Source organism: Lemur catta, chromosome 23 (genome assembly GCF_020740605.2).
Source record: "Lemur catta isolate mLemCat1 chromosome 23, mLemCat1.pri, whole genome shotgun sequence".
Classification (NCBI taxonomy): domain Eukaryota; kingdom Metazoa; phylum Chordata; class Mammalia; order Primates; family Lemuridae; genus Lemur; species Lemur catta.
In genome coordinates this window covers 3,954,314-3,976,043 of record NC_059150.1, presented here as the reverse complement: position 1 = coordinate 3,976,043, position 21,730 = coordinate 3,954,314, and the positions used below count along the sequence as shown (strand labels likewise).

Below are 21,730 nucleotides of genomic sequence, written 5' to 3'. Positions count from 1 at the left end.
AGTGTCGCTTTGATGCCCTGGCTACAGTGAGTGCCGTGGCGTCAGCCTAGCTCACAGCAACCTCAAACTCCTGGGCTTAAGCGATCCTACTGCCTCAGCCTCTCCAGTAGCTGGGACTACAGGCATGCGCCACCATGCCTGGCTAATTTTTTCTATATATATATTTTAGTTGACCAGATAATTTCTTTCTATTTTTAGTAGAGACGGGGGTCTCGCTCTTGCTGAGGCTGGTCTTGAACTCCTGACCTCGAGCAATCCACCTGCCTTGGCCTCCCAGAGTGCTAGGATTACAGGCGTGAGCCACTGCGCCTGGCCACATTAAGGTCTTTTCTACAAAGAGTGCTGGGACAGTTGGATATCCACATGTAGAAGAATAAAGTTGGACCTCTACCTCGTACTATATATAAAAATTAACTCAAAATGGATCATAGACCCAAATGTAAGAGCTAAAACTATAAAACTCTTAGAAAAAAGTACAGGTATAAATCTTCATGACCTTGTCTTAAGCAAAGGTTTCTTAGATATGACACTAAAAGCACAAGCAACAAAAGAAAAAACAGATAAACCATACATCACCAAAACTGAAAACTTTAGTGTTTCAAAGGTTTACACCCTTGGGGAAAACACAAAAAGAAATCATCATGATTAATAGATACTAATACCTAACTGGAAAATTCAGAATTTGATAAAAATGATAACATAGTTGAGTAAGAAAATCAAATAAATTATAACATTTTTTTAAAATAGCTTTTCTAATACAAGTAAAAACTGGTTAGAAAATATAATGAAGGAAATGGCATTCAGAATATCAACAAAACAACAGAATACTTGTTTTGATAAATATACCATGGTTATATAAGATAGTAATATTAAGGGAAGCTGGGTAAAGGTTATTTGGAAACTCTCTGAACTATCTTTGTGACTTTTTGTAAAGTAAATCTAAAATCACTCCAAAATAAAGTTTATTAAAACAAAACATATAGTGGTAAAGTCTAGGCTTTTAAAAACAAACAAACAAACAAAACAAACATGAACAAACAAGCCATAGATTCGGGAAAAATATTTACAATACATATCTGACCAAGGACTTATATACAGAAAATATCAAGAATGCCTATAAATAAATAATGAAAAGACAAAAAAATTTTAAATGTACAATTGACTTGAACCAGACACACACACACATACCAAATGACCAATAAATCTGTGAGAAGATGCTGAACATCACTAGTCATTGGGGAAGTGCAATATAAAACCATAATGAGATAACACTATGCAAATACGAGAATGGCTAATATTAAAAAGGGGGGAAAAAAGACACTGATAATATCAAATATCAACAAAGATGTGGAGCAAATGGCACTCTCATTCAAAAAGATAAAATTGACAATATCAAATATCAACAAAGATGTGGAGCAAACAGAACTTCATTCAATGCTAGTGGTAGTGTACGATGGTACAACCATGTTGGAAAACTGGGAGTTGCTAATAAAGTTAAAATTTTACATACTCTATAACCCTAGGTATTTATCCAAGAAAAATGAAAAGATATGTCTACAAAAAGACTCGTAGAAGAATATTCATAGCATCTTTAGCATCTTTATTCATAATAGCAGAAAAAAAAAAAGGAAATAACCCAAATGTCAATTAACAGAAGGATAAACTAACTGTGGTACATTCATCAGTAGACTACTACTCAGCCATAAAAAGGAATCAGCTATGGATATACATAAAAAATGTATAAGCCTCAAAAACATTATGTTCAGTGGAAGAAACTGAACATATTCTTATTCAGTTTAAGAACAGGTGAAACTAATTCTAGAATGATAGAAATCATAACAACAGCCGCCTGAGGGAGAATGAAGGGGTGTGGGTAAACTTTCAAGGGCAACATAAATGTCCTATTTCTTGATTTGGGTGATGATCCTTCAGCTGTATACATTGTGAAAACCCATCAAACTGTAGATTTATATTTTATGCACTTTACTATATAAAATGTACCTCAATTTTAGAAAATGAGGTGAAGAAAGTTCATCTGAAATTTTTAAGCAGGATTGCTAGGAAGTGCTTTACTACAAAGGTGACATTTGAGTAAAGATCTGCAGAAAGTAAAAAAGCAAGCCATGCTTGTATCTGGTAGAAGAGCAGTCCAGACAGAAAGAACAACAGATGCAAGGCCCTTCAGCAGGAATAGCAACTGGAGTTTTTGAGAAATAGGGAGGAAGTTCATGTGGCTGGAATAAGTTGAACAAGGAAAAGACAAGTTCTGAGAGCTAAAGGAGGATCAGATCTTATAGTACCTGGTGGGTCACACTAAGCCTCATTAAAGATTTCAGTCTTCATCTTAGGAGTACTAGAAAATCACCTAAATGCCAACTAAGAATCAGGCACTATGCACAGCTTACATATAGCTTATGTAAGTAGCAAAGCCAGGATTAGAAACCAAGTATGTCTGATTCTAAAGCTCATAATCTTAATCATTTTGCGTTACTAACTATAATAATAGTTAATATTTACTGAGTGCTTACCATTAATATGTTTGAGCTAAAGGGCTTTATACCAGATCTTCCATTATTTATTATTCTACAAATGGGTTACAAGTGTGATGTAAAGGTCTTTTGAATGAAATTTTATATTGCTATTAAAAATGTTTTACAACCAATTAAAAATTCAAGATGGGTAGTTATATTTAATTTGTACAGTTTCCTCTATAAACTTCCTAATTATAATTCTGATACATAAAACTATGCATGGCTCCACTGCCAGAGAGCACAACATAGTGATTCCACAAAATAGCCCCATTTCTTGAATAATTTCTGTCGAATTATTTTGGTCTCTTTTTATTTTAGTCCTCATCGTTTTGCACACACATGTAAAATACATTGTATTTAATTTGCTCTAATCTTTCTTTCTTTCTTCCTTTTTTTCTTTTTTTTTTTTAAGAGACAAGTTCTCACTCTGTCACCCAGGCTGAAGTTACAGTGGTACAATCACAGCTCACTGCAGCCTCCAACTCCTGGGCTCAAGCAATCCTCCTGCCTCAGCCTCCCAAAGTGCTGGGATTACAGGCATGAGCCACTATGCCCAGCCCAATTTGCATTAATTGTATAATTTCTCCATCTAGAAGATATGTACATTTGTCACAAATATCATCATGATCATCAACATCATCATTATTGATACACCTGGTATTATTAGGTGTTCCTAAATAAAACATAATTGATTTTATAGTTTCTTGATTGTTATTTCTTGGTCTATTTATTTATTGTTCATAGATTTTTTATTTTATTGTTCCATATCTGATTTTTAATAGATTTTCTTATAATGACTGTATTAAGAAAATACAATGAATTTACAAGCTCCCAAATCTTCTCCATTTTACCATTTATTTGAAATGACTATACAAATGTCATTCTGTGTATATCATGACATGAAAGAGGTAGGGAAGCAATGCTTTAGCCGTTATCTCATAATGAGGAGGTGCAGAATTCTGCATGTAAAAATCACAGGAGTGATAGAATGCTAAAAGAAACCCACCCCTACAAAGCTATGTATCTAATAGGCCTTTAAAAAATAAGCAGGTCTAAATGGAAAGGTGAACCAGGATTTCAAAAATCCTCATAACCTAGGTAGAAGACCAGAAGCTTCTGAGTCTGACAGACCTAAGTTCAAGTACCAGTATGACCTGTGAGTCCTAGGTTGGGTCAAATTACCTTCTTTGATTTTTCTTCCTCATCATTAAATGGAACAATACCATCTAGCTGGTAGAGTTATTGATGTAAAGATAGTTTTTAAAAAGCAAAATGCATAGTGCAACATTTAGTAAACAGTGGCAGTCAGTAAACAGTACTATTACAGTTATGAGACACTATGAGTTCAACTATGTTAAAATATTTGTAAAACCTAAGATGGCCTGAGAATGAATAAAGAAAAATAAAAATATTTGATTTGCCAGTGTGGCATTCATACTAATTAATCATTTTTTTCTCTTAATTAATTTTGCTTTACTGGTATCATATTGCTTAGCAGTACATATAGAGATGAATAAATCAAATGTGTAACCAATTCTTAATATTAAGAGAATCCTTAGATTAATTCCCTTGCAATGTGAATAATTATCCCATGATATTCCTACTACTTTGAAGTTTTTGAAAGAAAAATACAACTGTAAAGTACCATCCTTCTTCAAAAGTTCTTCAAAAGAATTTAGAGAATATTTTGTTTTTGCTCAAAGTTATTTGCAAACAACTACATTCTCATAGAAAAGAGTATCAAGCAGAAATTTGGTATTTGTTTTGTAAATATAACATTTCATTATATTTTATTTCTGTGCCATGCTTAAGATATTCCTCTAGCTTCTTTCTAGGCATAAAATTTCTTGTTTGTAAAATGACAGAGGTAGATCAGGCGTTCTCTAATGGTTTTTTTGCTGTAACATCCCAGAACTCCATAATTCTCTCACAAAACAAATGCATATGGACAGTCCTGCAATTCTGTAGTTTTAAGTTGTCCTGTAATAGTTTTTCACTTTAGTGGTGGTCCCCAGAGCTGATGACATTATTGTCTCTTCCCACTGAGCCAGTGGACCCAAAGGGAGTTAGAATGCTTAGAAATCTACAGAAGAGATAGCAAAATGATTAGCGATTTGGAAATTGATCTTAAAGGATGTGCTTCCTCACTTGAGTCCCTGGATTAGAGAAGACTAAGGGCAAGAAATTGATTTTCTTAAAATATACAAAGGCAAATGTGTAGATAATGATCAATATCCTTTCTCCAGTTTTACTATGAACAGATTAATAGGAAATGGAATCAATACTAAATGAGAGCAATATGGACCAGATTTTATCTTTCAAATTCTGAGTTTCTGAGTAACTGTGGGATGCCTGAGAGCAGGGACTAGGCCATCTTTGCATCCCAGTATCTACAGCATCTGGCATCCAGGAAGTACTCAATAAACTGTGCCCAAAAACCATGTAATAAAGGATCATTTGAATTTTTTAAAGATTCAAACCACAGAAGTACATTACAGAGACAGAACATTTCTCTTTTCTTGAATATTAAAAAAATGAAGATAATAACCTTCTTACAATAATTTAGATACTGAACAGAAAAATAAATTCACACTGTTTCAAAACCACACTTATTTAAAAAACCTTTGAGCCTTGGTGATCCTGTCATGTCCTGGCTATTACACAGACAGAGGTGAAGCGAGGCAGTCTCTGCTCTCACCTGACTGGTGCCAACCATAAATATGCTGCCTGTTTTAAATATCTATCAAACACTTGAAGTTCTAACAGTAAAATTCTCCTGCCACTAGCCCAGGAAAGCAATTAGTGAGGCATGAATGGACGTGCCTCCTCACTGGGGTCCCTGTGCTGCAGGAATTCTCCAACAGGTGAAATGATTCTCAACAATGGAAGGCAGTTTGGTCATCCTTCAAAATCACTTTCCATTACTCCTAGTGATTTATAACAAGGTGAGTCATTCTTTTGACCTCATTTTTCAGGCTATTTACTGTCAAGGGGGTGCAATCTAAACACAGAGAGGAGAATCAATACAAGAAGCATGATTGTAAAACAGTGAAGCTGCATCCACAGGACCCGAACACAATCTGTTTTTGGCACTTTAATATCACATCTCATAGCTAGACTAACCAACTTAAAATAAAATAAAAATAACTAACTAAAAAAGAAATCTGGCAAAAATGTTAAAAATGTTTTCTTTAAAAAAAAAAAGTACAAGCAAGGATGTGTTATGGACTGAATGTTTGTGTCCCCGCACAAATTCAAATGTTAAAATCTTAACTCCCAATATGATGGTATTAAGAGGCGGAGCCTTTAGGTCATAAGGGTGGAGCCCTCATGAATCGGATTAGTGTCCTGTTAGAAGAGATACAAGATTTTGACCCAGCTCTCTCTGCTCTCCACCATGTGACAATATTGTCCACTGGTATCCATGGGAGACTGTTTCCAGGACCCCCACAGATACCAAAATCCACAGATGCTCCAGCCATTATATAAAATGGTATAGTATTAATAGTTGCATATAACCTACACACATCCTCCTATATACTTTAAATCATCTTTAGAATACTTGTAATACCTAATACAATGTAAAAGCTATGTAAATAGTTGTTATACTATATTTTTATTTGCATTATTTTTATTGTTATATTGTTATTTTTTTATATTTTCAATCCATGGTTGGTTGAATCCACAGATGTAGAACCTTCAGATATACAGGGCTGACTATATATTGCAAGAAAACAGCTGTCTGTAACCTAGGAAAAGGATCCTCACCAAGAACCCTGCTGGCATCCTGATCTTGGACTTCCACCTTCCAGAACTGAGAGAAATAAATGTCTGTTGTTTATGCCACTCTGTTTATGGTATTCTGTTACAGAAGTGCAAGCTGAGCAAAACAGGGCACGAAGCAACAGGAACTCATACATTGCTGTCTGGAAGGCAAAATGGTAGAGTCACTTTGGAAAACACTTTGGCAGTTTCTTATAAAGTTAAACATTCATTACCACATGACTCAGTTATCCCACTCCTAGAAGTTTAACCAAATGAAATGAGAAACTATGTTCCTATAAAAACTGGTATGCAAATATTTCTAGCAGCTTTATTTATAATTACCAAAAGCTGTAAATAACCCGTATGTTCTTCAACTGGTGAATGGATAAACAAACTGTGGTACATCCATATGGTGGAATACCACTCAGCAATAAGGACCAATGAACTATTGACACATGTAGCAGCACAGATGAATATCAATGGAATATGGCAAACAAAAGCAGCCAGATTCTAAAGGCTTCATACTGTATGATTCCATCCAGATGGCACTGTGGTTATGGGAAAAAAAATTGATGAATGGCTGCCATGGGCTGGGGTAGGAGGAGGGGCTGTCTACAAAGGAGCAAAAAAAATCTTGGAGGTAACGAAAATGTTCTACATTTTGATTATGGTTGTAGTTCTATAACTGTATGCATTTGTCAAAACTCATACACTGTCAGAACTGTACACTAAAAAGAGTAAATTTTACTGTACACAAAGTATAATACTAAAATATTTAAAAAGAAAAAATAAACAATGACTTAATTTTAAGTTGCCAATAAAACCTATCCCACCCTAACCTTCAGCAGAATTGTGCTTCATCTACATACACTGACAGGTTGCCTGTTTAAAAATACTCACAGAGAAGAAGATTAGAAAAGCCCAAACGACAGTATGTGGTTACTCAGTAGACTTTCAGAATGGGGAAGAAAATTTGGCTAGGGAAGAAATTAAGGTCACTTGTATCTGTACTACCGGGAAAAAAAAAAAGCCTAACTTCCAAATCTGGCTTTGAGGTCCACTATGACATGGAAACTTGGGACTAATATACGGGAAGGGGCCAGGTGCCCAGCATAGTCTGATGTATCATATTAACCAATCTGAAGACGCAAACTACTAGAACAACTCAGGATGAATGACTGCACTTCCAGACGCACGATAATGAAGAAGCCCACAGGATTTTCTGAATCCTGAATTGCCAAGGGTCCTAACACTAAGTAGAATTCATCACTATTCAAAGTAAGGCAAAAGTAACTTCACAGATGGAACTATGAGAGGAATAAGTAATGGACGTGGAATAAAAGACAAAGGGTTAAGAACACAAGTTTTATTTTACCATACAAGTTAGCACACAAAACACACTATTTTCTATTAAACTGAACACAGTCATCTTAGTCATCTTCTGTTACTCTGAATTTAAATTGCTCTGCCTATCCTCCTCCCCTCAGTTGTCCCTATCTTCATCTCTCTTCCAGAGAAATATGTAATTCTAACCTCCTAGAGGCTACAAGGTCAGACTGAGGCAACGCTAGAGTGACAGGCTCATTCAACAAGTTGATTTCCAGTCTGAGGTAACTTAAGGGTCCACATTTGGACCCTTGAGACCATTACAAGTCAACCTGAAGTTCTGAGTCAAGTACGGAATTATTCTAATCTCCTCATTATCCCTCCAAATGAAGACCGATCAGACTGGGCTAGAGACAAGATCTATCAGTATCCCTCACAAAACTCTTACAGCACTTATATATTGGCACAGATATAAGTGCCAATACAGTATATGCTGAAGGAATAAACAGGCATTCACTTTAACGAATCCTAGAAAATCTCTTTTCTAAAAGCAAGCACCTGCTTCATACAGTAGTTCAATACTTTGGTTGATACAGTTTCTAAGAGCCTGTATCTAGGCTTAAAGCACCCACAATTACAATGGTAAGAATACCAAGACAGGTGTTAATAATCAACTTAATAAATAAATAAAAGAAATTTTTACAGGTATCAGCCCACATAGAATTATTAACACATTTCTGACTTATAATATGTCTATATAAATGGGAATTCCTTTATGAGCAAGCAAGTGCTTTCAAGGGTTATATAATCAGATTAACACCTTGTTCATTAAGGACTCTAGGACACTAAATGCATACACACCAAATCTTAATTTAGTCACCAAAATTTAGTCCGTATCAGTTTCCAAGGCTTTCATCGGAGCTGGTCTAACCTTTGAGATAGTTCTTATCCCAGTCTATTTCAAGTCTTATTAATAGGCCCCCTGGAGCTTGTTATCTTTGACTCAAGCACCTCGTGGTCTCAGCAAAGGCTGCCAAGAAAGAAGGTCTCTAAGTCAAAAGTAGCATCAAGGCACCACAACCTGCAGTGAAAACTGTCTACTGTGACCTTGGGGGAGGAGAAAAACCATTCCTCAGTATAATCCAGGGGTTTCTTCCACATGCCAAGATGATAATCCACAATTGGTTAAGTGGCCATGGCTGAAACCAAGGAAAGAAGGAAGCAACTACTGAATAATTCATATCATGCTTATAAAATAGACGGATATTTTAACTAAATAGTTCAGGTAATTATAACACTCATTCTCCATTTCACAGAAGGAGAATCAGTTGTAAAGTTGGTGGTTCTGCTACTGACTGGTGGCTCTAGTCTTACATTTTGAAAATAATCCTTTATGTACCAGATCATGGAGAAACATACTGTAAAAGAGTTCCTAAGCCAAGAAAGGCCCCTTGTCTTGATTCAAAAAGATGGTTTCTCAACAGAAGATCTCAAATCTTTGAGCAGCTTAATCTTACGCTGAATTTGTCTAGTATTGAATATACCTGCTCAGTTCAACTCATTGCTAGCCCTGTAAATGGGGAGGAACGTCTATATTGCATTTACAGATGTTAAAAAAATAATTCCATAGCTGTCATCCCCTTCTCCTATTTCAAGAGATTACTGAATGTGAAGAGCATATTAAGTGAGAGATGTTACACTTCACAATCTAAGGTGGCCATGAAGAGAGAAGGAAAGGAACCAAGGTGGTCAGTCTCAGGGGGAGGGCTCAGAAAATTCGTTACCTGGTATGGGAAGGAGATCTACCATGAGTAATCTCAAAGAAGGTGCTTTTCTCGGGGAGATATTAAAATGTGTATGGTAAGGACCAGACTCAGCTAGCAACATCACCTTAAAAGAAACAAGGCTACTGAGTTACACTTTCTTAGTGTACTATGCTTCAATAGAATAGTGATTCAAAAAAGGAACCCAGCTAGGAGCAGAGAGCTGGATCCTGTTTCTCTATCCTCTATAAATCCATGAAATGCTTTCTCTCAGAATCCAGAGCTCAATCTCCTTCACATTCCAAATACATGGGAAAAATAAGAACTCACCTTCCCAAAGAGTTCAAGAAGTTTAAAATTGAATGTGGTTCTCTTAGCTTCTCTCTTATTTCATATTCAGCTCCCTATTAAGTGGTATATAGTGCTCTGCAATTTAAATCTGAAAAGTCCATGCTTATTGGCAACTTCTCTCCTTTCTACTCTTGCACAAGCAACAATTTTTCTGAGTGTCAGTTTCCTCATCTGTAAAATGGGAACAACAACACTACCTGCCACACGTACTTCAGAGAACCACTGCTGAGACTCTCATGAGGTAAGAGATGAAATCAATTCTAAACAGCAAAGCACTCTATGAATATTGGTTGTACTGAGAGGCACTGTTATGAGCAGAAAAAAAATGGATACAAAACAGGGTGAAAAGAGGAAAAGTTTCTTTCACCTGAAAGAGAAGAGTCAGTCGCAAAGTAATTTTAAGTTACCGGCCAAATATATTTAGGGAAGTGCTTTGATATAAACTTGAATTATTATTTAGAAGTAGATGCTCATGCCAACACGTTCACTTTGCACAGAAGGCAGAAGAAAAATACGAAAGATTAAGAGTGGGTGTCCAGCTCTCAGCTCACCAAAATAACTGATGAAGTTCCATTTGGGGAGAGAAAGTGTATTTAGTTATGACAGTCAGTATATACAGATCATTGTTGCATGAGGTGAGAGAAGTAAAGGTGTTGTTACCAAGCACAGATCATCCACAATCCATACACTAGAGCTATATATAGGGCATGTGATTTCTATAGAGGGCTTTAGAATAAAAGAAAAATAGAAAGGCTGATCCATAAGGATCAAGCAGAGGTAATTCAATAGTTTAGTTCTCCATAGGAAGCTCTTAGAAAAGTAGTACTGACCAGAAGAAAATAAGATACCCATAACAATGAGGTCTGGGGTGTTTAAAGAGCTATACCCAGGAGTAGGCACAAACTGTTTTGAGGCACTACAAATCAGCAAAACAAGAGGTGTGGTTTTGGACTGGCTTGCCTTAACCCAGCATAGGGATTTACTCTTTAAGTGACCTAAGACATTCTATAATGGGGCCACACAAGCAAAAAACGGAATTTTCTGAAAGGACATTAGCCAAACGACACTATGCATATGAGTGACGTGGTGTACAGGCACGCCAACTAGACATAAGTTAAGATAACTAATTTATAGGGACACCAGAGACAAACCACCAGTAACCATGACAACCCAAGTAGGTGGAGGGAAATACAAACACTGACCAGGCTGCAGGGCGACACTATTCCTTCAGGGAAAGACCCTGGGGTCAGAAAAAGACTTGATTAGTGGAGGAAGCCGGCCAAGAATGAAACCGACCAGCCCAGAGGGGCAGTGTCCATGCAGGAGGGCTCGGGGGTGACACTACTACTGTCCACGGGGTGGCTCACAGGGTCACAGGCTCATCCACCAGGGACTGGGACGCCTATCAGACGGAGATGGGAGTTACCTGGTGAAGGGCTGTCAAGCCGTCCACGTTGACCGTGTTTATGTCGGCACCTCTTGCCAGAAGCTTTTTTACCTCGTCTGTGTCCCCGCTAGAGCAGGCGGCCAGGAAGACAGCGCCATCCTCGAAGCGGACCCTGGGGCTCCCACGCCTGGTCAGCCCCGCGCCTCGTCGCTCCGCGGGCTCCTGCTCTGTCAACGAGCCCCGCCAGCGCCGAAGCTGCTCCGCCCGCCGCATTCGCGCCGACTCTGCCCGCTTTCCTCCCAGGTGCTCCAGCTCCGCCATTGCTCCGGCCTCGGCCGGCGCTGCCGAAACTACAAGCACTAGATTTCTGCTGCGGCTAGGATAACCGCTACCGCGTCCCTCAGAGCGCTTCAGCCCGGAGCAGACGGCAGAGACCCCCGCGCCGCCATCTTTACTCCTCCCGCCACCAGCACCGCCCACACGCTCCCGTGGCTTCAACACGCAGGCACCGCCCGGGCCTCGGGTCATCACGGGACTTGTAGTACTCGGCCCGCCCTGAGGGCGCTGCGCGGCCGTAAGGGAACTACAGATCCCGGGATGCATCAGCAAAGGGCTGAGGACCGCCCGCTCCCGCTTTCGCCGCGGCACCTAGCGGGGTCACCTTTGCCCTAAAGCTGGAAGTGTCACCTGGACTGGCGTCAGCCTCCAACTCGAAGCATTTTGGGAGTCGTAGTTTATTCTCCTTATGACTACTAACTAATGTTAGCTCCCTAATTATTACATCAGTCCTTGAGAGTGAAAAGGGGCGGTAATTAGCTCTATTTTCCAGTCGGGAGAACTAGACATAAAGTACCTGACAGACTCGAATCCATGTCCTGGTTCTAAATCTGGAGTTCTATTAACGTGCGTATTAATCACGGTGAGAATGTGAATGTGCGTGGGAAGCAGGAGCATACGACACATACAGTATTACGTGTATTACATAAATACTTTCAACATGGACACTTATTCTTGATCTTGAAAAGGATGCATCCAGCTGCAGTGAAAACAGCCTGAGCTTTGAATGCAGATTGAATTCACATCCATAGACAAATTACTTGACTTCTCTGAATCTGTTTCCTCGTGTGTAAAATGGGAATAATGATACCTCACAGGGCAATCGTGTGGATCAAATGAGATCATATAGGCAAGGATGCCTAGTGTTATCCCTGGCACATATCGGCTCTCAGTAAATACTGATTTCCTTTATTTCTCTCTCCTCTTCCTCTACTTTTTTCATAGATCTTAAATTCTTACAAGACAGTAGGGATGTTTTGTCTTCCGTGATATTTTTTCAAAGCTAGAGAAAGATACTCTGGAGCATACTAAACTTCTACAGCAGCAAGTAGGTAAATTTATATGTACTATGAATTTGGTTATAAAACATATAGCCCTGGACAAAATATAATTAAATGTGTTATCCATAATGAAAGAGAACACATACAAGTATTAGATTCTTTAAACTTTTCTGTACTTTTGAAATCTTTCATTAAGAAATGTTATAAAATGATTAGGGCATTGTAAAGGGAAACTTTATTATATTCTATCATGTAAACATTTGCCTGTTCCTCAATTTCCTCTGAAAGGAACTAGAAGTCTTATACATTGAGGAAATCAATGAATGAATGAATGAAGAGCTTCAAATGAAAAGTGACATATAAATGCAAAATATTATTATATCGAATAACACTGTGTCTATCCACCATATGCTTTACTTGGATATGCTTAAATACATACATTTTAAATACCATTAAGCCTTTCAGCGTATTTGTGAACTATGAATAACAATCTACATAAAAATAATCAAGGTGTGATAATATTAATACATACTATATAACCTTGTTTTCCTTGCTACATGCATTTATTTACAGTCACGTGGAACTCGTCATGTCTCATCATTTATTGCAACTAAAAATTCTTTATGAGATTTACTTTGTAACTTATCAACATGGAACCTCATCTTATTCCAACTCAGCCTTTTGCTGATAATTAAAATTGCCCACAAGCTCCCAAATAGAACTCTCTCTAAAGGACAAAAGAAAAATTGCTGTTAAATCATATAGGAAAGAATTTTTAGCTAGGAACCTAACCCTGTTGACATCATTGTGTACCATTTTAATATTATGTTCCTGGCATATGATAGCTGTTCAAAATATATGTGTCTATATAACTTTATATTTTATTGACATACTCTTCTTCAGTAAAATATAAAGTTATTTTATATTTAAACTTAAATATTTATACTTAAGGGATTTTTAACAAGATAGAAGGCTGTAGCTATGCTGCATGTGAGGTGATGGCAGCTTAAACTAGAGTGTTAGAGGTGGAGGTACAGAGAAGCAGCTCGTAGAGCTGACCAGACTTGGTAAGAGATCAGATGTGTAGGGGGTTTTGTCCTATGGGAGGTATTCTTTTCCTACAACTATTCCCCAAGTCCATCTCTCACTTCATGTTTGGGTTAACCCAGACCAGTGAGCACATGGCATTTCCCTGGCCACAGTGATTGTTTTCAGGGTGGTCCAATCACAGAGACTTTTGTTCCATGGAAAGTAGAGCCCTCTGTCCTGCTAGATGTGAATAAGAAAGTATAAAACCACGCCTGCTGCTGGTAGTCACCCTAAGAGGGAAAGAAACTTAGGAACAGCCTAAGAGAAAGCTGATGCTATGGATGGCAGATGGAAAGAGACCAAGATCTTGATATTGTTGAGCCTCTGAACTCACCAATCCAAATGTTCACCCTGCCCCTGGACTTTCCATTTAGTAAGGGAATGAACTTTATTATTGCCAGTCTGACTTGGATTTCACTCACAACTGAAAGCATCCTAACTGATATACTAATGGCATCTAGGAACCCCAAATCTGGCTTCCATATGCATGAGTATAGGAGATAAGCCTGGAATAAAATTAATTCCTAGGATTTAAAAAGAGAACAGTAACTGATTTTGAGAAGTTAGAAATTTATATCTTCAGCTTATGCCATCACCTGTCATTAATGGATTATATACTCATATTTCTTATCTTCTTTGCATGAATCCAAACACTATTAATAAGTGTGCTGTACGGCAGGCTGCTGCTGTATAAAGGGTACAAGGTAATTCATAGGTAGGTGAATGGGAATTGCCTATTCAGATGCATTTTCTGTGCGTGGTGCCTAGCCTAGGTATGAAATCATCACTGCTGTATCGGGATATGGACAGTGACATCACACTCACATTTCTCTGCTGGAGCAGGCCTAATATCTACATTCCTCAAAGTCTTTCACTTAGCCTGGGCAACCTCTTCTAACTTCAACTGATTTCTGCTCAAATCTATTATCTCCGTCATTTAAACAAAATTATAAGGACTATTCAAGTGTATTATGAAAATATCAGCAGGTTCCTCAGGTTTGGCACTTACTGTTCAGAGTCGTACTTGCCGTGAAATGATGCTAGGGAAAGGAAGGGGTTATAACTATCCCTATTTAAATTAATCCCATGTCTGATTTTCTCACCATTACATTCTCAAACACTAGCACAATACTTGGCACACAGCAAGTGTTCAATAAATTATTTGAACAAATGAAAGTTATACCACAGCAATTCTGACCAGCTATGCAAGTCACAAAAAACTACAAGCGGCAAAAAATAGAAAATTAACAAAAGGGCATATTACCTTCTTCCCACATTATTTTAAGACCTCTAAAAAGCTAGAATCCCTGAAAGCCCATCGGTAATTAATTGTTCCTAACAGCTATTTTACATTTATGTCAAACATTCAGTGTCCCTAGTGATGGTGGTAAGCTGAAAAATAAAGGACAGCAATTCCAAATATTCTAACATTCTGATTATATAGTTCTCCGGCCAGTTCACTCCCGGAAACACGTTCGAGATAAACATACCCAACATTAAATGATTATTTATTTTTCAGGCTTAAAAGGTTTCAAAATATATATGTACAAGACAAATAAAACAGACTACACTCAGAATCACTGTAGAGCAGAATACATAAATATGCAGGGTCTTTTATAGGACACAAAAATTATAATGTCATCAAATACAAAGAAAAACATTCAAGAAAGATAGGAAAATTAGACCACCTTGGCAAAGGATATATTAACTAAGATGCACCAGGATAAACCCCCTAAACATCAGGATGAAATTTCTTTTCTATGCTTCCTAGCTGCCTGGCTTTTCTTTTTTGCTTTGGGTTGTGTACTTCACAGTCACCAGCCACTGGTAGATTATCCAGCATGTCTTCCTCATCAGCCTAAAATAGGGTGGAGGAGTCACGGTGAAATACAACAAAGTTCACATAAAAGGTAAGATAGAGAAAAATGAAGCTCTGTAACATTATTTCCAGGTACTTCTTGCCGCAAGATTTATTGCGTTGTGCATATGATATTCCCTCCAAAAGCATCTTCTATGTGTTAATTTTTATCAAGCAACACAACTACTACTTAACTTAATCAGAATCTGAATAGCTCAGTAAGAACTAGGATGTGCTAATCTCCATGTTTCTGCAATTTGTATTTTGTTAAATGAGGAAATTCTATCAACTTAAACTGAGGAAGTTTTTCCTTTTCTCTTCATCCATGATTGGTCCCATGAGACATGTAAGTTTTCCTCTTGCTATTTCTGAAACAAGTCCATGCAAATATAGTCCCTTCTCAGTGTTAAAAGAAACAACTTAGAAAAAAAGAATCTGACTCTCCTCTTCTCTATCCCTGCTACCCCCAAGAATACAAAAAAAAAAAAAAAATTAACCAGATGCTGCCTGCCCTCTAGTGTTGCCAACAAATGACAACATTAGGAAAAATCTATGTTGGTTGAGCTACTGTACTATTTTGCTGAATAATCATTTAGAAGGTTGCAATAAGAGAAAAAGATCAGTCATTCTAGAGCACAGTACAAGTGTGACAACTCTAATAAACATTATTTATACGGAGATAATACATACACACTTAACGAACTGACAATAAGTAGCAAACATCATACCTTCTGTTTCTGTCTTGCATGCTTCTCTGTCCACTCCCTGGCATTCTTGAGGAAGACTGGCTTATTATATTTAAATTCTGAGGACTAAGATGAAATCAAAGTAAAGAGTTAAGGGAGAAAAAAATGATTCACAGTGGTAAACTACTGCTGCAGCTATCCTCACACACAGAGTATTAAAGGTACAGAGAAAGCAGGATAAATGTTGCTGAGGAAATGGGGATACTTACAATGTCGGCCATGAGTGGGTCATCAGGGTTGGGTTCCGACATGAGCAGCTGAATAGAGGTCAACACAGTTGCGATGTTGAGGGATGGCCTCCAGGCACCCTGTACATAGACAGATAAAGAGGTGCTTGTATATTACAATGTGGTACTCTAATTCAAGTTTTATAGATGAGGAAAATAGAATGCCAGAGTCAACCCTTTGCTCACAACTCACTTTTGGTGGCAATTTGAGAATATCTAGACAAATCCTTCCAGCAGAATCAATGTTTGGATGATAAATTGGAGTGAGAAATCGGATCTGAGGAGGTTCAAATGGATACCTATGAATGCACAGAACAAGAATTTTCATTATAATATTCCTTCCTAATACATTTTAAACAGTTTCCTGGTCACTAATATATAAAAAAAATAACGTTGGTATTATAGAAAGATCAGGAAGACTGCCTTTAGGAAGCAAATCTTCCTAAATTTTTATTATGAAAAATTATAAAAAATCAGAAAAGCTGAAATAATAGTATTAAAAACACCCATATACCAACCAACTGGATTCAAATCACATCACCTTCTAAATACTTCAGCATGTAGCTCTTAAGAATAAGGACATTCTCCTATATAACTGCAATACTATTATACTTATGGAAAATTTAAAATATAAATCCCCAATATCATTTACTATTCAGATTTCCACAATTGTCCCCCCTTGCTGTTTTTACAGCTAGATTTTTCACAATAGGATCCAATTAAGATTATTGCATTTGGTTATTATGTCTCTTTAGTGAGACACAGCCTTGGAAAGTTCCCAGTCTATTTTCAGAACTGATGTACCACATATTTATTAAGCTATTCTCTCATGATTTTAACAACTTTGGCCAGGCTCTGACCTGATGATTAGATGTCTACATTTCAATAGTTAGATATTCATTTCTTCCCTTCCCCATTCTGTACAAAACTACAACTATAACTTATCTGATGAGAGCCTTAAAAGAGACTTTAATTAAAAGGGGCCTTAACATTGAGAAAGAAAGTAGAATGGTGGTTGCCAGGGGTGGGAGCAGGGAAAAATGCAGAGTTATTGTTTAATGGGTGCGAAGTTTCTGTTTGGGAAGATGAAAAAGTTCTGGAGATAGATGGTAGTGATAGTTACATAATCATGTGAATGTATTTAATGCCACCAAACCGTACACTTAAAAATAGTCACAATGGTCAAGTTTATATCTATTTTACTACAATTTAAAAAATGGGGGGCCCTTGATGTGATCTAGTCCATTATTTTAGAGAAGAAAACTGAATGCCACAGAGATAAAATAACTTGCCCAAGGTCACATTAAGTCATGATAAGACTGGAATTAAAACCCAGGTCCTGGCTGGGCACAGTGGCTCACGCTTGTAATCCTAGCACTCTGGGAGGCCAAGGCAGGGGAGGATTGCTTGAGGTCAGGAGTTTGAGACCAGCCTAAGCAAGAGCAAGACCCCGTCTCTACAAAAAATAGAAAACTTAGCCAGGCGTGCTGGCACACACTTGTAGTCCCAGCTACTTGGGAGGCTGAGGCAAGAGGATCGCCTGAGCCCAGGAGTTTGAGGTTGCAGTGAGCTTTGATGACACCACTGCAACTCTAGCCTTAGTGACAGAGCAAGACCCTGTCTCAAAATAACCAAACCAAAACAAAAACAAACATACAAAAAAAAACCCAAGTCCTTTAACCCCTACATTTAATGCTCTATCGTCTACATTGCTCTGTCTTCTAATAACTGCATTTTACTCTGCAGATTGAGAATCTAATTCATACTAACCTCTCAGGGATGGTAACTTCCAGCTTGAAAACACCTTTTTCATAAGGTGTGTTGGCCCCACCTAATATTTCTTAAAAGGAAAAAAAAAGGGAGAAAAAATAAAGAGAATCAGATGATTTGAATAATTACACCATATGGGCCTAAGGAGGTCTGTGGTTCTAATAGAGAAACTAAGTCTAGGACAATAATTCTCTCTCAGGGCTTTAACAAGTATTCACGCAATGCACCATGATGCTGATGCACCTGAAAAGTTGATGGTGTCAAACAAAGGACATACAGAAGATCTAAAACAGAAATTGCAAAATGTTGGCCCCAAGACCAAATACAACATACAGATTTGTTTTGTTTGCACTGGAGTATTCTAATCATGTATGTTTCCCATCTAGCCTCACAGATATTTGAGATGGTGATCTTTGGTCTAAATGCTGCTTCACTGCTTTAAATCTTGCCTATAAATCAGCAAAAGGTATGATAAAAAGCCAAAGAAACAAGCAATGTCAAACCTTTTATGAATGTAAACAAATAGGGTAGAAAGATGGTAGGGCACTTTGACCTTATAATTGCTACCTACTTTAGAAGAATATTCCAATGTTTGCAGTTCAGCACAACCTTCAATAGGGCCATGACTCTCATAGGCATAATATGATACCTACGAGCTCGCAGATCGTCCATTTGGTCTTTCTCTTGCCAGCATGTGATGCCTGGCGGTGGCTCTGTGGCTAACATGTGCAGCTCTCTCTTCAGACGTGACGCTCTCTGCATGATACCCAAGTAAAAGGAAGCACAGTTCACTGCTCCACACTAAGATGCACTGGAGGAGAAAAGAATTAATCATGAAACAGTCAGCAATTGTGACTGTGGAGTTTTCAGTACACAGCTTCAATTTAGTGGACAGATTCCTCTTATTAATCTCTATTCTGACAAAGGAATCTGAGCTTTTTCCATCTCCTTCTTGTGAACATTTTATCTACTCAGGCAAATAAAATTTGCTTGAGTAGATAAAGTAAAAAGTAAATAATAAAAATGTGACACAGTCTTACTGTCGCCCTGGTAGAGAACAGTGGCATAGCTCACTGCACCCACAAACTCCTGGGCTCAGGGGATCATCCTGCCTCAGTCTCCCAGGTAGCTGGCACTACAGGTTCATGCCATAATGCCTGGGTAATTTTTCTACCTTTAGTAGAGATGGGGGTCTCGCTCTTGCTCAGGCTGGTCTGGAACTCCTGAGGCTCAAGTGATCCTCTCGCCTCGGCCTCCCAGAGTGCTGGGATTACAGGCCATGAGCCACCACGCCCAGCCAAAAGGTCACTTTTTAAAGCAAAGCTTCACACGATACATAGTCTTGGCATGGTCATCACATTTTAGGATTTGGTTCTCAGCAGCAGACCTAGATGTAATGGGGCTTAGGTGTACTATTAATTATTCATATCAAGTTCACTCAAAAAGACTTTAACCAGAAGGCCAATTTATTTATTTGTAAAAACTACAGTAAAAATTTTAACTCCACACATTCCTTCCCTAAGTTATTTTTACTTGGGAAACTAATTGTAATCCAAAAATTACGTGATGGGCAGATTGTAGACTTGGTTGGACCATTGTAATTTATAATTATCAACTTTGATGCATCTATCTTAACCACAGGAATATGTTTAAAGGTGACTAAATTTGTGTACTGGTTGGGTCAAGACACCCTCCTGTGTCGCAAAGACTAATTTTGGTCCTTTGGTTCTCCTTTTCTAAATCTGTTGGCATGGGCTGAGTAAGGGAGGAGGATCGCTTGAGCTCAGGAGTTTGAGGTTGCAGTGAGCTATGATGACACCACTGCACTCTAGCCTGGATAACAGAGCAAGACCTCTTTCTCTCTCTCTCCCCCTCTCTCTCTCTCTATATATATAAATAAATAAATCTGTAGGCATGATACTCCCTCACGACACATTCTGTCAGAAATATTTAAATACAATTAATACCACGGTTGAGTTAATATATTAAAAATAATCAATTATACTAAAAGTCTTCATATAAATTACTCTTCATTTCCAAATTTTCTTAGCCACACCTTTAAGACCATCATCTCTCGGTGCATGTTATGAGAAAATTAATCTCATCTTTTATATACAGATCTTTACTACTTTCTCAGTAAGCAGATACTGGAAATCAATTACGGTCTGCTTTCCCTACGCATGGATTCCAAATTCATGGATTCAATCAACAGCAGTTTGAAAATATTTCAAAAAAAATATTGCATGCGTACCAAACACACACTGTACGGACTTTTTCCCACCATTACTCCCTAAACAACACAGTGTGACAACTATTTACACAGCATTTACACTGTTTTAGGAATTATAAGTAATCTAGAGATTCTCTGGCTCAAAAGACATCAATAACTGCCTACTTTCTGGGTATAAAGGTTCTTTACAATCTAGCCCCAAGACATGTTTTCAGCCTCATAACTAGTAACTACTCCCCACAAACTTATGCTTCAGCCACACTGACCCATCTAACGTGCACAAATATGCACTCGTTAAATTACAACTTCTTCCTCTTCTCCAGGAATGCATCCTAATCCTTTAGGCCTTTCCAACATCACCCTCTGTGCTTCCACGTCAATTTGCATCGTGCTGTAATTCATTTCTGATAGCTTCTCCTCTTTGGGGCAAATTCCTTGAGAGCAGTCTCTAGGTTTTTTGTTTGCTTGTTTGTTTCTAATCCAGTCCTGTAGTAAGTTTGAATAATTAACGAACGAAACGTGGGTTTGGATCAGATGTTGGAGAAGACAAAAGAACAGCCTGTGCACACCCCGCGGCGAGTCCAGGCCCCTCGTGCCTTCCCCACCCACGGCGGCAAATGCCCCCGTCGCGGCAAGAGCACGGCGGGGCAGCTCGGCCACGGTGTCGCCGCACAGGTACCGCGGGAGCCTCCGCCCCACAGCGGCTGTTCTGAGATCCCCCCACCAGAGCCCTCGTTAGGCGGAAACAGGACTCCTTCCCCCCAAGACCCACAGTGACCCTCCTCCCGGGCAGGTCCCCTCAGGTCGGGAACCGGTAAACTTTTCCTTTTTACCTGCGTAGACTCAGCTCACAACGCAGAGGCGCGGAGACGCTCCCAGGACTCGCGCCTGCGCAAACCCAGACAGCGGGCGTGGCTCCGCCTCCTGCTCTGCAAGGATTCTCATTGGCCCATAGCAATCCCCGGGCGAGGGACTCAACCGCCTATTGGCCAGAGTCTAAACCTACTTTCACTCGCGCCGCATTCAAATTGGAGCGCGCGCCGGGCGTCGCCGTTGAACTCCCCGTACCCGGCTGGTCGGCGCTGTCATGGCTGCACTACCTGGTGTGACCCCTGTGGTTTTAAATTCGGTGTCAAGGTCGGCTCTGTTTGGCAGAACAGGGAAGGAGATGGAAAATCACCTCGTAGGGAGAACAATGAAAGGAACCGGAAATAGTTAATCTTGAGAAGGGAATAGGAGATGGCTATCTCCATTTATTTGAAATATTTTTCACATCGTTAACTCTTTTTTTTAATTTTTTTTTATTGATATATAATAATTGTACCTATTCATGGATTACATGTTACATCT

General features: G+C 38.6%; 2 protein-coding genes across 9 annotated transcripts in view; both read right to left on the bottom strand.

Moving 5' to 3' along the window:
* The window catches only part of PPP1R12B (protein phosphatase 1 regulatory subunit 12B), a 175,757-nt gene extending 164,160 nt beyond the window's left edge, over nt 1–11,597 (bottom strand). For 5 of the 7 annotated variants that reach the window (XM_045536247.1, XM_045536249.1, XM_045536245.1 and 2 more), the window contains exon 1: nt 11,163–11,585. In XM_045536247.1, the coding sequence (XP_045392203.1) occupies nt 11,163–11,444 (282 nt within the window). In that variant the 5' untranslated portion in view covers nt 11,445–11,585. Of the gene's footprint in view, nt 1–11,162 lie in introns of all 7 variants that reach the window. The other 2 variants (XM_045536244.1, XM_045536252.1) reach the window with 1 other exon arrangement.
* A 3,439-nt stretch (nt 11,598–15,036) lies between these two features.
* On the bottom strand, nt 15,037–21,284 carry UBE2T (ubiquitin conjugating enzyme E2 T). 2 transcript variants are annotated; one of them, XM_045536243.1, is made up of 8 exons: nt 21,214–21,259; nt 20,647–20,866; nt 18,804–18,961; nt 18,151–18,220; nt 16,574–16,679; nt 16,363–16,461; nt 16,136–16,219; nt 15,037–15,407 (listed from the first exon to the last, which is right to left on the bottom strand). In XM_045536243.1, exons 3-8 carry the CDS (start codon nt 18,910–18,912, stop codon nt 15,282–15,284), a joined length of 594 nt encoding a protein of 197 aa, XP_045392199.1. In that variant the 5' UTR covers nt 18,913–18,961; nt 20,647–20,866; nt 21,214–21,259; the 3' UTR covers nt 15,037–15,281. The 2 variants fall into 2 exon arrangements, with proteins under 2 accessions (XP_045392199.1, XP_045392198.1); XM_045536242.1 differs by lacking the exon at nt 20,647–20,866 and having other exon boundaries at nt 21,214–21,284.
* Between the last annotated feature and the right edge of the window lie 446 nt (nt 21,285–21,730).